Source organism: Gracilinanus agilis, chromosome 3, assembly GCF_016433145.1.
Source record: "Gracilinanus agilis isolate LMUSP501 chromosome 3, AgileGrace, whole genome shotgun sequence".
Taxonomy (NCBI): Eukaryota; Metazoa; Chordata; class Mammalia; order Didelphimorphia; family Didelphidae; genus Gracilinanus; species Gracilinanus agilis.
The window spans coordinates 236,161,246-236,176,677 of NC_058132.1; the positions used below are offsets into that span (position 1 = coordinate 236,161,246).

At 34.1% G+C, this 15,432-nt stretch overlaps 1 protein-coding gene across 4 annotated transcripts in view; it reads left to right on the plus strand.

The window, feature by feature from the left end:
- The window catches only part of NCKAP1 (NCK associated protein 1), a 129,076-nt gene that overhangs the window by 35,694 nt on the left and 77,950 nt on the right, over positions 1–15,432 (plus strand). For 2 of the 4 annotated variants that reach the window (XM_044669728.1, XM_044669727.1), the window contains 4 exons: positions 12,944–13,036; positions 13,249–13,305; positions 14,241–14,383; positions 14,472–14,562. In XM_044669728.1, coding sequence (XP_044525663.1) covers positions 12,944–13,036; positions 13,249–13,305; positions 14,241–14,383; positions 14,472–14,562 — 384 coding nt within the window. The remainder of the gene's footprint in view (positions 1–12,943; positions 13,037–13,248; positions 13,306–14,240; positions 14,384–14,471; positions 14,563–15,432) is intronic. The other 2 variants (XM_044669730.1, XM_044669729.1) reach the window with 1 other exon arrangement.

Below are 15,432 nucleotides of genomic sequence, written 5' to 3' on the forward strand. Positions count from 1 at the left end.
CCTCTCTCAACCTCATTTCCTCCATCTATAAAACAGGGATAATAATTAAATCTACTTTATAGGATTATTGGGAGGATCAAATTAAATAATATGTGTAAAACACATTGCAAACTTTAAAGTGCCATATAAATGCTAGTTGTTATAATTATGATCATTTAGCTTTAGTGATGCTGGAAAAGATTGACTAAAACATTAAAAAGGAAGAAAAAGAGCTATGGATTTTCTGTTTTTTTTTTCTCCTACTTATGTAGAGTACATGGGGGATAGCTTTTGTTATCAGGATGACTATTTTCTGAAGATGACTCTTCTCAGATTATCTCAAGGAAATCTGAAGGTTTCTAACTCTTTACTGAGGTTTTTTTTTTTTTTTTATCCTTCATTGCCCATTTCTGTGCCAGCTTCCCAGAGTGAATAAATCCCTTCTTGTGGGGATTTTTACTGCTTGATAGAGTAATTTGTAAAGTGGTCAAGAGATTTTATTGACAGGGAGATGATAGAGTAGGTGGGAATGGGAGGTGTTATGAGAAGCCATTTAGGTGATTTGGAACTTAAAGAAACTTGGTTAAAGAAATTATGAAGTAATAATCAACCAACAGGTATTCATGAAATACCTACTGTGTGCACTAGGTACTTAACAGTGTTAGGGATAAAAGTACAAAGAATGAAATAATTTCCTCATTGAGCTTATATTTTTAAGTACAAAATTCAAAGCAACTATTAAACAGGTTATCAAATGAGCTAAAACAATATTCATTATGTAAAACTCAGAATTCTATAAATGAGACCAGAAGACAAAGAAGTTGTTCAAAACACATTTCATGGGGCTCTTGGTTTTCTGATTTGGTAAACATTTATTAGATACCTTCTGCCTGTCGTATATACAGTATGCATGTGGATATCCATATGTATGTGTGCATCCTATTTATAATATGCCTATTGTGTCTGTTTTATATATAATATACAGTAGAAGATAAAAATAGGCACTGGCCTCAATGAGTTTACTCAGGAAAGAGGCGTAGGATTGCTTTTTTTAGGGAAAGGACCATGTAGCTGTTGTATCTTGTAGGGCTAAGAACTATGTAACTTATATCCACAGAAGTCTAGGTGTATAAATAAGCCAGTCACACAAGGGAAAAGAGAAATGCTTCAGTGCTGTTTGCTACTCTCTGCTGTCTATTTTCTTGATGTTTTGTTTTAATCTGATTTCCAGATCATCAAAGGAACTAGTGAAAATTGCTAGAATTTCAACTCAGTTAAAGTTGATATTAGATTGAGAAGAGAACAAAAGATCTGGGAGCAAAGTCAGGAGGACTGTAAAGAAAATCTAACATCCTGACCTGGCTATGGTTCTCATCTGAAATGAAACATGTTTTCCTCAGATAGTTGCTTTTTAAAAGTTGAGTAGTCTAGAAAAGGAAAACTGAGTCATTTACTAGTTTTTGTGTCCTGAACTAACCAGGCCCACTGGCCCAGGCAGGCCACTGGTCAATCTGGCCTGCTTTAGTGAATGAATACTGCTTGCCTTTAGACAAACTATATGGTAGCTTGATTGAAGATAAATAGATGAATAGATGCTTGGCTGCTGTCCCACGGCTGATAAGCCCTGGGCCAGATGGTGAAGTTTAGTTGGTTGAAATATATTTTTGTTCAACAAGAGATTGTTGGGTTTGTCAATGAGATGTTGCTATTGGTCAGCCAAGATAGATAAACCTACTTATCTAAGTAATCTAAACCCACGTTCTCCTCCCTCCACCCTGGATCCCTGGCTCCAAAATGAGTCCCTGGGTCCAGTCTCTGCCTCCCTTATATAGGGCACAGCCCAATCGACAATTGGTCTCATGCCCCATTATGGCATCAGGAATCTCCCAAGATTCCAAGTGTCCAACTGCAAACCTTGCCCACAGGCATGGCTTCTTGCAAATCCTTGCAAAACTTAACTTACAGTCCTCTTTTCCCACCCTCCCCCTAATAATCTTAGTAAAAAATGATATTAATAGCTATTTGGATTACCTAGTTCTGGACATAGGATATACTAAAATGCGACTTAAAAAAAGTAAAGGCTATCTAAGGAAACACTCAAATGGGCAAAATTATAGACCATAGTTTATACTGGCTTATGATCATAAGCAAAAAAGATAACCATAAAGATAATGATAGCTTGTGCACAACTGTTGTTGGAAAGGTTGAAAAATGAACTATGTCAACATATGCCTTAATTATGGCTGGTTGTAATGGTACATATCTGTAATTTCTGCTACTAGGGAGGCTGATGCTCACAAGCCCAAGTTGCAGTTGGGATAAAGCTGATCACAGGTCAAAGCTTCAGTTCTGAATCAAAGTAAGACCAGGCTTAAAGAGGGATCGCTGCACTTCCAGGCTTGGCATAATAGGGATACTTAGTCTTTAAATAACTATACACACATATGCAACTTAATTTTTCAAAATGGAATGCTATAGAAGAGTGAAAATAGATGAAAGAAGGGGGTTCAGGATTAAAAACTCAAGTACTATCACCTCATAAAATAACAAAGATTAGAGATGGGAAATCTAGGCATGAGACATAATTAACTCAGATCATCTCCAGAATAGTTGAAGATAAAACAGAAAAAACAACAAACAGATAAAAATAGACCAGAAATGTTGTCTTGTGAACTGTTTTCAGCATTAATGGTAGAACCTCCACAATAAGAACACAGACCTTGATGGATAAGAGGAAAGAAATTTTAGAAGATGATATGGGGTAGTAAACTGCATCAGGCAAAATATACATATAGCATTTTGAAGGTATTGAGGAATTTATTTTTAGGCTAACTGAAAGAGGCTAGTATGTGGAAATATAATTTAGGAGATTATTATTGATGAAAAGTGATTGAAGAATTATCATTAACTACCTGTCCATATGCTTAATTTTTCTCATCTCTATAATATTTCTGTGAGAATGAAATACACATATGTAGATTGAGGTTTGTTTTTTGAAGAAAATAGGAAGAAGTAGGCTGATCCTTACAAAAAATTTTCTATAGCAAGTAGACTTTGGGTGGCAAGTGAGCCAAAAATTTAACACAAGGAAGAGTAGAGGCTAAAATATATTTTGGCAAATTATGTGGTTTTTTTTAATGGTTCCAAACTTTTTCCTGATAAAAAAGTCCATCTTTTGAGCACCAATATTCTTTTGCTGGTGATATATGGCTGCAGTTCATTGAAATGCCACAGTTTCTGAATATTAACATCACTTTTAGAGCAATGACTAGCATAAGCAGGCAGCAGCATATAAAAAGTGGCATATAGACTATCAGAGAAAATGTACCATTGGAAAATGAGTTGAGCCCATGATGGACAGCTCTTGTGCTCCATTGGTATTTATAAAATGCTAAGAGATCTAAAGGAAATATCTAGCATATTTGATAGAGGAAATGGACCAGAATTACACAGAATCTGTAGATATAGATAAGTTGTAATTTCCATTGTTGGTAGAGTATCCATATCATTTAAATAGTAGATGTACTAACATAGTTTTCCAGTGTTGCTATATGACTTTCATCATGAAAGGCCACAGTTTTCAAAGAATTAAAATTGTAGTCACTGTCCACATGATTATGTTGGGATTAAATATGCTGTAATATGCTTACCAATTACCAATATTTATGTACTACAAATGGCATTAAAATAATTTTAAAAAGTGAAATACTTGAGAATTGATGATTTCCTGCTCCTTAAAGGCTTTCAAACAAAATCTCCTGAGGGATCTTATAGTGGAGATTCTTTTTGTGTATGAGGTGGTCTACATGGCCACTGAAGTCCCTTCTGATTCTTAAAATCTGTGATATTACCAAAGAGATGGAAAAAGGTTGATCAATCATTATTGATTGAGAGTATTGTTGTATTATTAAGTATTATTGAGAGTGAGATATAAACAGCCTATATACTCCACTCTTCCTCCAAAATAAAGACTGGCATATATAGTCTGACTGACAAAATATAGTCTGACAGAAATATCAACACAATTTGATGTTGATATAATTTTGTAATAGCCAATATTGTGATTATAATAAAGAAATCAAAATAAAATCATTAAATGCTTACTATGTGCAAAGCAGTGAACCAAGAACTGGAGCTATAAATAGAAAAGCAAATACTCCTGCCTGTTAAAGAGCTCTCATTCTAATTGGGAGAGACCAATACATATACATTTATTTACTTTCAAGTCAGATAGAAATGCCCTGAAGGTGCAATGGTGAAGTAGATGATAAAAACAAAACAAAACAAAACAAAACAAAACAAAACAAAACAAAACAANGTAGATGATAAAAACAAAACAAAACAAAACAAAACAAAACAAAACAAAACAAAACAAAACATCTTTAATGCCATTTCCATTGATAAAAGTGAACTGTTAGGCAATTCTGAGGATTTTGATGTTCATAACTATATTTTCCAGGTCTTTTATTGGTTATGTCTGCAACATCTACCTGACAATGACTTTTGTTCAGCAGTTGTTTGCTGTGTGTCTGAGAATTTGGGTGGAGATGACAGAATGCCATCCTCAAGGTTGTTCCCCTTGATGGTGATTATGAGGACTGGGTGGAAAGAACTATTTATTATCTAGGTGGCACTTAATTCCCAGAGCTCTTGGACTTTGGATTCTGGAGTCTGAATAGTTAGGAGAAGAACCAAGAGGGAGGATTGTCACATAGATCTAAGAGTATTGAGGAGATGAGGACAATTAACAATGTAACGACCTCTTATAGCTGCAGAGATGTCAAAAAAAAAAGTATAGGATTGAGAAAAAGCTGTTAGATTTGGCACTTGATCTTTCCTGACTTTGGAGAGAGCAGTTTCAGTTGAGTATTTCATAAGCCAGATGCAGAGGGTTTTGAATTGAGGAAATGGAGCCACTTTATGTAGACCACCTTTTTTAGGAGTTTAGAAGAGAAGAAGAGGAGGAAAGATAAAGCATGATAGCTAGTTTGTATAGTAGGCTCAAATGAAGATCTTTTAAAGAATGGAGTTATTTTATAGGTAGTAGGCAAGAAACCAGTTTATAGGGAAAGACTAAAAATTATAGAAGGAGTAGAAGGGGCATTCTGCTTGAGTAGATGTAATGGAATGGAATCAAGGATACATCTTACAGGAATGATATATTATTTTCTTGGCCCTGCTTACTTTACTCAGCATCAGTTTATATAAATAATTTCATGCTTCTCTGTTATTTATCACAATTGTTTCTTATAGCATAGTGATATTCCATTAGATTCCATGTACCATAGTTTGTTTAGCTGTTCCTCATTTGGTGAATATCTTTGTTTTCAAATGTTTGCTATAACCCAAAGATTTGTTAATAATTTCAAATAAAATGTGCTTTACTTAAAGCTTTTTGCCTATACAAACGAATATAAATTTCAGGTCCTTAAGATGAATTTTTAATTTATTTCTGTGCTACCTTAAAACAAAAATTGTTAGTCTCTGAACACTAAGGTTAAATTTATTTATTGGATGAATGCTCAAATGAACACATTTCAAAGTCATGTCTTTATTTTTATGTTAGACACTCTACTGAGTCCTAAAAGATACAAATACAAGCAAAAAGATGGTTCCTTCTCTCAAGTACCTTACAGTCTAACAGGAGTCAGGGGGAAGAACATAAAAGAGAGCTGAAGTGGGGAGGTATTTTCCACAGTGGAGTGGGCTCAGAGTCTAGAAGAAGAAGTATGGCTGGTCTGGGCCCTTGATCAAAATAGAGATTTCCAAGAGAACTCACCAATGAGAGAAAAACGAGCTGCAGGAATGGAAAGAGAAGGTAGCTAAAACCTGAAACACAGACTTCTGATAGTAAAAAATTTTTTTCTTAAGACATTTTGATAATTTTTAATATATCCCGTTTTAAGGACTAGTTAAGACTCATTGTTTTCAGAAGCAGAGTAGTTTTAAAAGTTACTGAGCCAAGGATATTGTGGGCTTTCCTTTCTGTGGTTGAATTTTTTCAGAAGTTGTATCGTATTTATTTCTTTTCATTGTCTCTCAGAAGTTAAGCTAGATTTTAAAATTTCAAATAAGTTTTGCCAGTTTTTTGTGTAATTATGATTTTTCTCTGTTCAAAAATTAAAACTCCTGATAATCTTTGATTTAACCAACCTTGTTAAAAGCTTAAAGTGTAGCGTACTTAATCTCTGCCATTGATACTATTGGTGTGGTCCCTATCTTTTTTAAAATACATTTTGATATATTTTAATTTCCCTCACTTTTTTTAAAGAAGGGGGGTGGAGATGAGCAAAACTGATTAGCATGCCAATGAATATTTTATGTTCCATGTCCATAGATCTTGACCTTTGCTAAACTGGAAGGAGGAGAATGTTTTTCCCTATATTTCTTCATAACCAAGTTGTATTTTTAAAAATAATCTCACAACATTCAGATTTTCGTTTTATGACACCATTATCCCAAGCATTTTTTCATCCAGTAATTTGCTATATGCTGTCATTTCTTAACTGCAGCATTTCTTGTATCTACAACTTCATTTCTAGTTTTACACAATTTACTGTCATCACCACTACTCTAATATCCTACTAATTGATTTTCTATAATTTGATCTTTATGTGTCCTTATCTATATGAATATAACTACTTGAATAAATTCATCTCTTCATTCTCTTGACTTACACTAGCACTAGGCATTTCAAGTTACCACCACTACCTTGACCACCATCTCCCCTTACACTCCAATGGAAATGGCTCAGGACCCTGAATTCAAGAGCATTGGGAATCATAGTATCCCCCTAACTACTGAGCCTTATTTGAATCCACTTTTGAGCCATCATTCCAGATCATTATGGATATGGAGTCCATCTTCTTCACTGCTACCAGCAACAGTTGCTAAAGAACTACCAACAGTGAGATAAATACAAGAGCCCTGGGAATAATAGAACTCCCTAGACTCATGACGGTGAACCTATGTATGGCACGTGTACCAAAGATAGCAAACAGAGACCTCTCTGGGTATGTGTGCCATCACTATGTGTGCCATCACCCTCCAAAGTTAGTTACTAGAAAGTCAGAGGGACTCAGGCAGAGCTGCTCTCTTTCCCCTCTCCACTGTGCTTCCCTGCCCTTCTGTGCTTATTCCCTCCCCTGAGTGGAGCCCTCAGGCCACTCTCCTCTCTCCCTCCCCTGTCTGGGGTAAGGGAGTGGGGCTCAGCACTTGGTCTTGGTGGGGGGTAGGGCATAGCACACATTCTGGGGGGGACAGGACATGGCTTGCAGTCTCTCAAAGGTTCACCATCATTGCTCTAGACCACCAGTTGTGCTTCCTGCCTAGCCCTCACATCTGTTATTCGAGGGAGTCAACTCGTATGGAGAAGAGGCCAGCCATCCCTACCAAATGCCATTCACAGGACTGTCAGACCAACCTAGTTGAGGCTACAAGGCACTTTGAAGGCAAGTCAAAATACCTTGATCATCATCTTCCATCAGATCCTAATGGAGAAAGGATCCTGGGTCCACAAGCCTTTGGAAAAGCAATGCTTTTAGCCTAGTACCCACAGCCTTCATTCTGAGAAGCAGTCCCTGTGGAGATTATAGCCTCTCAACTGCTCTTACAGCTGTTGTAGCCACATCTATTGAAGACCCAGGAAAAAAAAGTTATTGTCACCAAAGTCCTTGGCATTGTCAAATTATTTAATATCAGAATCTGATAGAATTTTATTAGAGTTAATAATATTATAGATGAGACATTCCCATCTTCTTTGTTGCTATACCCTAAGGATCATTGGATCTTTTCACATTACTTGCTGTTGAAATTTTCCATATGTGCTCCCATCTAACTCTCCATTAGAATGTTAGCTCTTCAAGATTACAACTGTCTTTTCTATTTGTATGTACCGTGTTTTGCACAGTGCTTTGCATGTAGGAAGGACTTAAATGTCTTCCCCACCCCCACCCCATTTTTTCAGTCAGTTTTCATTTCATTCATTCTATGGATGAACCACTCATTCTGCCCTTTCTTATTTTCATTTTTTTCCCCTTCCATTCTCTATGACTGGAAAAACTTATTTGCCTTCCTAATATGCTTCTTCCCTATCACCTTGTTCCTGTTGAAATCCTTCCCTTTCAAGGTTTGACTTCTTCCTGTTGCTCCCCTTAATACTTTCCCCCCTTCCTAGCTTGATCTCTCCCTCAAATTAAAAAAAAAAAAACATTAAAAAAACCTTAAATTCAAAAACTTCTTTTTGAAACATTTTGACTTATGGTTATTTAACAAAAAACATTTTGACTTATGGTTATTTATGTGACCATATTTTGTAAAATTTTTAGGTTAGAAGGTAGAGATTATATTATTATCTTGAATTTCTAACGCCTACCATCACACATAGTAAGACTATTAATAAATAGTGATTAAATTGTTTTCTTTTGTGTTTCTTGGAGGAATGAATGGTGAATCTCTTACATTATTATGCTTTCCTTCATTTTATGTTAAACAAAATAATGGCTTACAAAAGCCTATGCTTTTTTTCTTTTAAGGATTTGAGAGAACCAGAGGCATAATAGCCTATCCTGATCAAATAGAGCCATCAGAACATAGTACCTGACCCTTTCTGTCAGTGTATATTCATTGTGTTATAAATCAGCATAATAATCTCTCTACTTCCCTTCTGTACCCCCTCTCAAAAAAAAACAAAAACAAACAAACCCAGCACTTAATCAGTATTCATATTGAATATGTATCGTTGAATTTGAGCTGGTGATTTTTGGGGGAGTAGGGAGATGAGAGGGTGACCAAATCAGGTTTATTACCATATTAAATATCCTTGAATATTGGACTCTGTTCAAGATTAAGGGAATATTTGTAAGTGGGACTCTCTTTTTGGAACCTTAATGTATACAGAATGGAATTAAATTAGTTCAGTAATTGAAGGGAAATTTATTAGAGGCAGATAGGTGGTATGGTGGATAGAGTAATCAGCATGGAGTCAGGGAGTCCGTTCAAATCCACCTTTAGGTTCTAACTAGTTTTGTTACATTGAGCAAGTCACTTAACCTCTGAGTACTTCAGTTTTCTCAACTGTAAAATAAAGAAAGTAATCATTGTACCTGACTTCTAAGGTTATTAGTGAAGATGCTATAATATCTGTAGAGCGCTTTGTGAATCTTATAAAGTGCTATATAAATGCTTTCTTGTTCTTGTCCTTGTTCTTCTGTTACGTATTGGATACCATCTAATTGCTGAGGGATACAAAAACAAAATTAGAAGTTTCTGCCCTCAAGTTGCTTGCATTCAATTTGAATCATTTACCTCAGTGGATGAAGTCATAATATCATACTTGAGCAAACTATAATACTACTTCTTCAACATAATTGAATGAATCATGACTGAATAAAGACCTAGGGTATCTGGGGTCCAGTTTTATATCTGCCAGCTGTTTGACTTTGAAAAATTGTTTAAATTACTAACTTGGGGCTTCTACTTCTTCATCTGTGAAATAAGGGAACTAAACTAGATCAATGATGATGAACCTTTTAGAGACAGAGTGCAGGGCCCCACCTCCAACCCCCAGAATGAATGCTGTGCTCCCCAAACCATGTGCTGCACACCTCCTAACGGGAGCTGGATGTACCTGCCCCACCCTTTATCTCACACTAGGTAGGGAGAAAGCATTCTATTTGGGCTGCTGGACAGAGGGTTGGGTGAAGTGAGGAATGTCCTCAGAGAGTGTAGGGAGGGGGACAGGAGTGGCTTGAGTGCTCTGCTTCCCTCCAGCTCTGCCACCTGTGAGCCGCCCACCTTACCCTCAGTGTGCTCCCATTGGCTGCTGGGCAGAGGGGTGGGGATGTGAAAAAATGTCATCAGGTGTGGAGAAGGGGAAGGGAAGGGAATGGCTGTGCCTTAGTCCCTCTGCCTTCCTAATAATGAACTGGGGTTTGGGAGGTGAGAGTGCTCTGTGTGCCATCTTTGGAACCTGTGCCATAGGTTTGCTATCATTGAACTAGATCGAATCTAAATTTTTTCTTGTTCTAAAATAAAACAGTATTCATTTCTTGTACTATGTGCAATTAATGAGGGATTCCACATTCATTAATTTTATTTTTTATTTAAAAAAATTTTAATGATGATTTGTTTTTACATTGCAAACATTCAGAGATTCCCCTCTCTATGAGGTCTCTTGTAAAAAAGTAGAGCAGTTAAGCAAAATTATGATATAATGATCTCACCTGAAAGCACATGCAACATTGGACATATGTAGCCTTTTATTTTTAGTTTTTACTCAATAGAAATAAAATTTCTCTTTCCATCCTATTAAAACAAAGAGAAAATAAAATAAGATTGCTTGTGATAAATATATCTAAGAAAGACAAATTACCTCATTCTTTGTCTACAAATATATATATGACATATATATGTCTCATTCTGCACCCTAAATCTATCATTTGTCTGTCAGTAGATGCTTAGAACATTTCATCACTAGTCCTTTGAAACCACGGATGGTCAATTGTAATGATTGTTGTTCCAGCAGCTTTTGAAGCTATTTGTCTTTACAATGCTATTTGTTGTCATTGTACAAATTGTTCTTCTAGCTCTGCTCATTTCGTTCTTAATCAGTTTTCAAAAACCCTCAAAATTTTTCTTTTTTATAAATATTGACTAATCTATATCACTACAAGACCTGTGATTAGAGAAGATCAAAGAAATAGGAAACGATCTTCTATGCACACAACCCTCTTCATAGTGACAGAAAACTAGAAATAAAAGCAATGTCCATCAGTTGAAGAATAGTCGAATAAGCACAAGGATATTTTGGAATCCAAATGTGGTGTAATACTATTGTACTATAATTTTTTTATTTAAAAATTTTTTGATCTTTTGTTTTTAGGTCTTTTTTTTTTTTTTTTTTTTGGCCAGCTACACTTCTACTTTTATACTTCTCTGCAGTCTTCCTTTATGACCCCCCCCCAAAAAAAAAAGAGAGAGAAAAAAAGTTAAGCAGAACCAATAGACACAGTGACTGTCTGTTAGCTTTTCCAAAAATTTATACTCATAACTAGCCTCTCTCCAAGAAAAGTGAGGGACACAAACAATCTTAGTTCTCCTTTGGGACCAAAATTAGTCATTATCATTATAGTATATAATTTCAATTTAGAATTCCTTTCCTTCGCATTTTAATAGTCATTGTTTCTTCCTTCTGCTTTACTTTTATGAGTTCATACAAGTTTTCCAGTATTTCTGACTTCCTCAACTTTGTCATTTCCTAATAATATTTCATTACATTATTTATTCATTGGCTAATTCATAGAAACTCACTTTGTTACCACAAAAAATGCTACTTTGAATATTTTGTACATCTTTGACTTCATTGCTAGTATATGCCCATCAGTGTGTTACGTGGTACATTATTTTCTATATAATCAGTAAACCCATTTAAATCCTGCATATATGTTTTGTGATGGAGATTGTTTTAAGATAAATATACATGTTTTATCTTTAAAAGAGTATCTTGATTTTTTTTTTGATGTCATGGAAGTAATGAATATTATTAAATTATGTGACATTGTTTTAATTTCATTTAGGTGTTTTATATAGGGATCTTTACCTTTCACTTAATATCTCCCTATTATTCTTTGTTGAAGGGTTTTTAAATTTTACTTTATGGGTTTTTATATTTCTTTCTTACAGTTAGTTATCATTGTATTGGATGAAGGAATTAGATAGATTTGCTATCAGAGGACTTGGGTTCAAATTTTCACTCTGCTGCTTACTACCTTTGTGACCTTGGAGTTATTTAATTTCCTTGGTCCTCAATTTCTTCAGCTGTGAAATGAGGATTTTAGATTTTGGACTAGGTGATTTCCAAGGTCCTAAATTCTAGGAACCCATAAAGTTTCTGAAGGCACAAATGAAAAATTTATAGATTCTATCAGTAAGCCAGGCTCTAATATTCCATTTCCAAAGTTGTGGATTCTAATTGACTGTGGGTTGAAATATCAACTATATAGGCTTTTATTAGAACTGTATAGAAATTAAGAGGAAATGGACTCCAAGAAATGACTTAAAAAGATTTATTTTGAGTTTTGACTTCTTTCTTGGCAATATTTGGTGCAGTTAAGTTTATTTATATGCTTTGGATCATTGAAGTCACTATAAATTGTATCTTTGAGTAGGCTATTAATGTACTTTGAGCAATTTTTCTTTGTAAGAATTTATATTAATATTAGATGGTAAAAAAGTCAACTAAGTGAGATAAAGTTATTTGGATATTTGACCTTTTACTAAAAGTTAACGCCATTATTTTTGTCGTATTCACATATACCTCTTCCATATGTTCACCAGTGTCTTAACACCAGTGTTTGCTTCTTTCTCATTTCTTTCTATTTTTCTTTTGTTTAATGTATTATTGTGTTTGTGGAACTGGTCAAAGAACCGTTACTGTATTTTATGTTTGTATCTACATTTTATTTTGCATGCGTAACGTGGCTTTGCCTGGATGTTCTTTTTGGTAAGTTCAAATTTACAAAGCCTATTGTTTTTTGTAGTGTTACTTGTAAACTACTTCGCCTTTTCTTCCAACTCAAATAATATCATTTTCATCATATTGATTTGTGCTCAGACATTTTTAGTTTATTTTTTTGACTTGCTCATCTTAAAATCCTATTTTTCTAACTTTCTCCAGTTCTGTCTAGCTCTGCTAATAACAGTTCAGTTCAGGTACTAATCCATTTTGTTTTATAGCCTTACACTATCAGTTGCAGATTGCTTTTAGCAATTATTATCTTGAATATTTTTGGTTTGTTTTAAAAAGACTGAATTATCTAAGACTACAGTTTCAAAAGCTTCTGCTTGCATATTAGCAATCATGTTGGTTTTACCTGCGTAGCCCAAAGAAGATTTCTACTGTTGATTTTTAAAACGTCTCTGAACTATATAAATAATAACATGTATACTTGTGATTATTTTACAGCAACAGCTTGCTCAGCTGCAGAAAGAAAAATCTGAGATTTTAAAGAACTTGGCATTATATTACTTCACATTTGTAGATGTTATGGAATTTAAGGTATGGAATTAAGTATGAAGCCTAATTGTTTGAAATTAACATTCACATTTAAATAGTACATGATGCTTTATCCATCCTATATAGTGAATTTTAGATGTGAACTCTTTCTGAAAGACTCTCCAAATAGAACATTAAATTGTATGATAGATTATAAGGTTCTAAAATTAGTTATTTTTAAATGTCATTGATTAACATGAAGGATTTATTTTCAGGATCATGTTTGTGAATTGCTGAATACTATTGATGTTTGCCAAGTCTTCTTTGATATTGTAAGTATCTTAATTTTTTAAGAACTTAAATTCAGTTGCTTTTTAACTTTAAAAATTTTTATAATTAAACTATTAATGGAAATATTCAAGCGAGGAGTAGAGTTTTAGTGGTTGTTTTGTTTGGGGTTTTTTTGGGGGGCTGTTAAGGATTATACAAACTTCTGACATTTTAATGTCGTTGGCATCAAGTGATTTAGTTTGAAAGAATTGATGCTTTCCAAAATTAATTCATTTCTGCGTTACACTTATTGTAATTAGCAGTCTGTTTTAATTTTATGGCCCCAATTTTAAGAAGTAAATGAGCAATTCTTAATTGATAAGTTACTATAATACCAAATGCAAGGTGAAGTTTATACTTTTTTTGAAAAATCCTTACCTTTCATCTTGGAATCAATACTGTGTATTTGTTCCAAGGCAGAAGAGTGGCAAGGGGTAGGCAGAGGGGTTAAATGACCTGCTGAAGATCACACAGCTCAGAAGTGTCAGGCCAAATTTGAGCCTAGGACTTCCCATCTCTAGGCCTGGTTTTTAATCCACTGAGTCACCCAGCTGCCCCATGTAAATTTTTTAAATAACAAATTATGTGTACTAGAGAAGGTAAAAGTTAAAAGATATAATTTTCTGGTATATCAAAATATTGGTAATTACCCCTTCCCCCACACTCCCATTTGAGATTTGATGGTAAAATGTTTGATTCTTTTGTAATTGTCCTTTTCAAATATTCCACCTTGAAAGTTCTTAATTTATTAACATATTTTATGTCACTAGTTTTTGTAAAATTTAGTCATTTTTTTCTATGAAAGTTATTAACATTGTGAGGTAGAAATATTTCATTTAAAAGTTATTTGAAATATATGTCTGAATTTGTATTTGCTATATATGTATGAAGTTTTGTGATTGCAAAATGGAGGGTAAGCATGATCATTTTTTTCCAGACTGTAAACTTTGATTTAACAAAGAACTACTTAGATTTGATCATAACTTACACAACATTAATGATACTGCTGTCACGAATTGAAGAAAGGAAAGCAATCATTGGATTATACAATTATGCTCATGAAATGACCCATGGAGCAAGGTACAACTTGGTTCAGAAAAATTTGAAAATTCTAATTTGTTGACTTTAACCTCAGTGAAAACTTGGTTTTTCAATTTTGTCTTTTAAGCGATCGGGAATATCCACGACTTGGCCAGATGATTGTAGATTATGAAAATCCTTTAAAGAAAATGATGGAAGAATTTGTACCCCATAGCAAGGTATATGTATTGATTTTTGTAGATATTTTAAGGTACATTTTGATATATTTCTAGACTGCTTATATTATATATATTTTAGTATCAAAACATGATGTTGTGAGATATGATAGTATAATTGCGATCCCATCTTCTCTAATTGTAACCCTTGGATTGCTCTTACCTTTACCCTTCTTCATTCCTACTTAGGTGGTACTGAATGAAGCTGGAGGAAGTCAGACAATCAGGTTGACTGTATCTACTATTGCTTGATTTATGTCTAATCTCAACCGGACTCCAGTTGTAGCAGAAAAATCTATTTATTTCTCTCAATCCTCTTGCCTGAAATGTGCTTCCTCTTTTCTTAGAGCCCTAGTTTTCTTTAATATTCAGCTTCAGTCCTATTTTCTATAGGAAATCTTTCTTGATCATCTCTTAAGCTATTAGTGATTTCCTTTCCAAAAAATTAGCTTTTGTTTTGAGTATGTTTATATATGTATTTGTTGTCTCCTCCAATGGAATATGTATGTATATACATATATATGTATACATAATAATATTCTTGAGGGCAAGAATTGTTTCATTTCTGCCTTTAAATCTCTAGAAGTCAGCCTAAAGAGTAGTTAAATTTTTTTTCTGGAGATAGTTGATGTGTGTTTGTCTATTTAAATCTCATCTAGAGGAGAGTCAAAAAATAATTTCTTAGGGCATAAATTTTCATTTGGTGAAGTAATTTGTTGTAAAATATCTGGGGGATTGACTAGTAATCTTTGTGATTTCTTTAGTTTTTAAATTCTATAATGGTTCTTTCACCTTGTATAATACTCTAAAAATTAGGCCAATTACAAAGGTTTTGCTAGGTATTGTTTAAAAATTATGGAATCCAAATTGTTT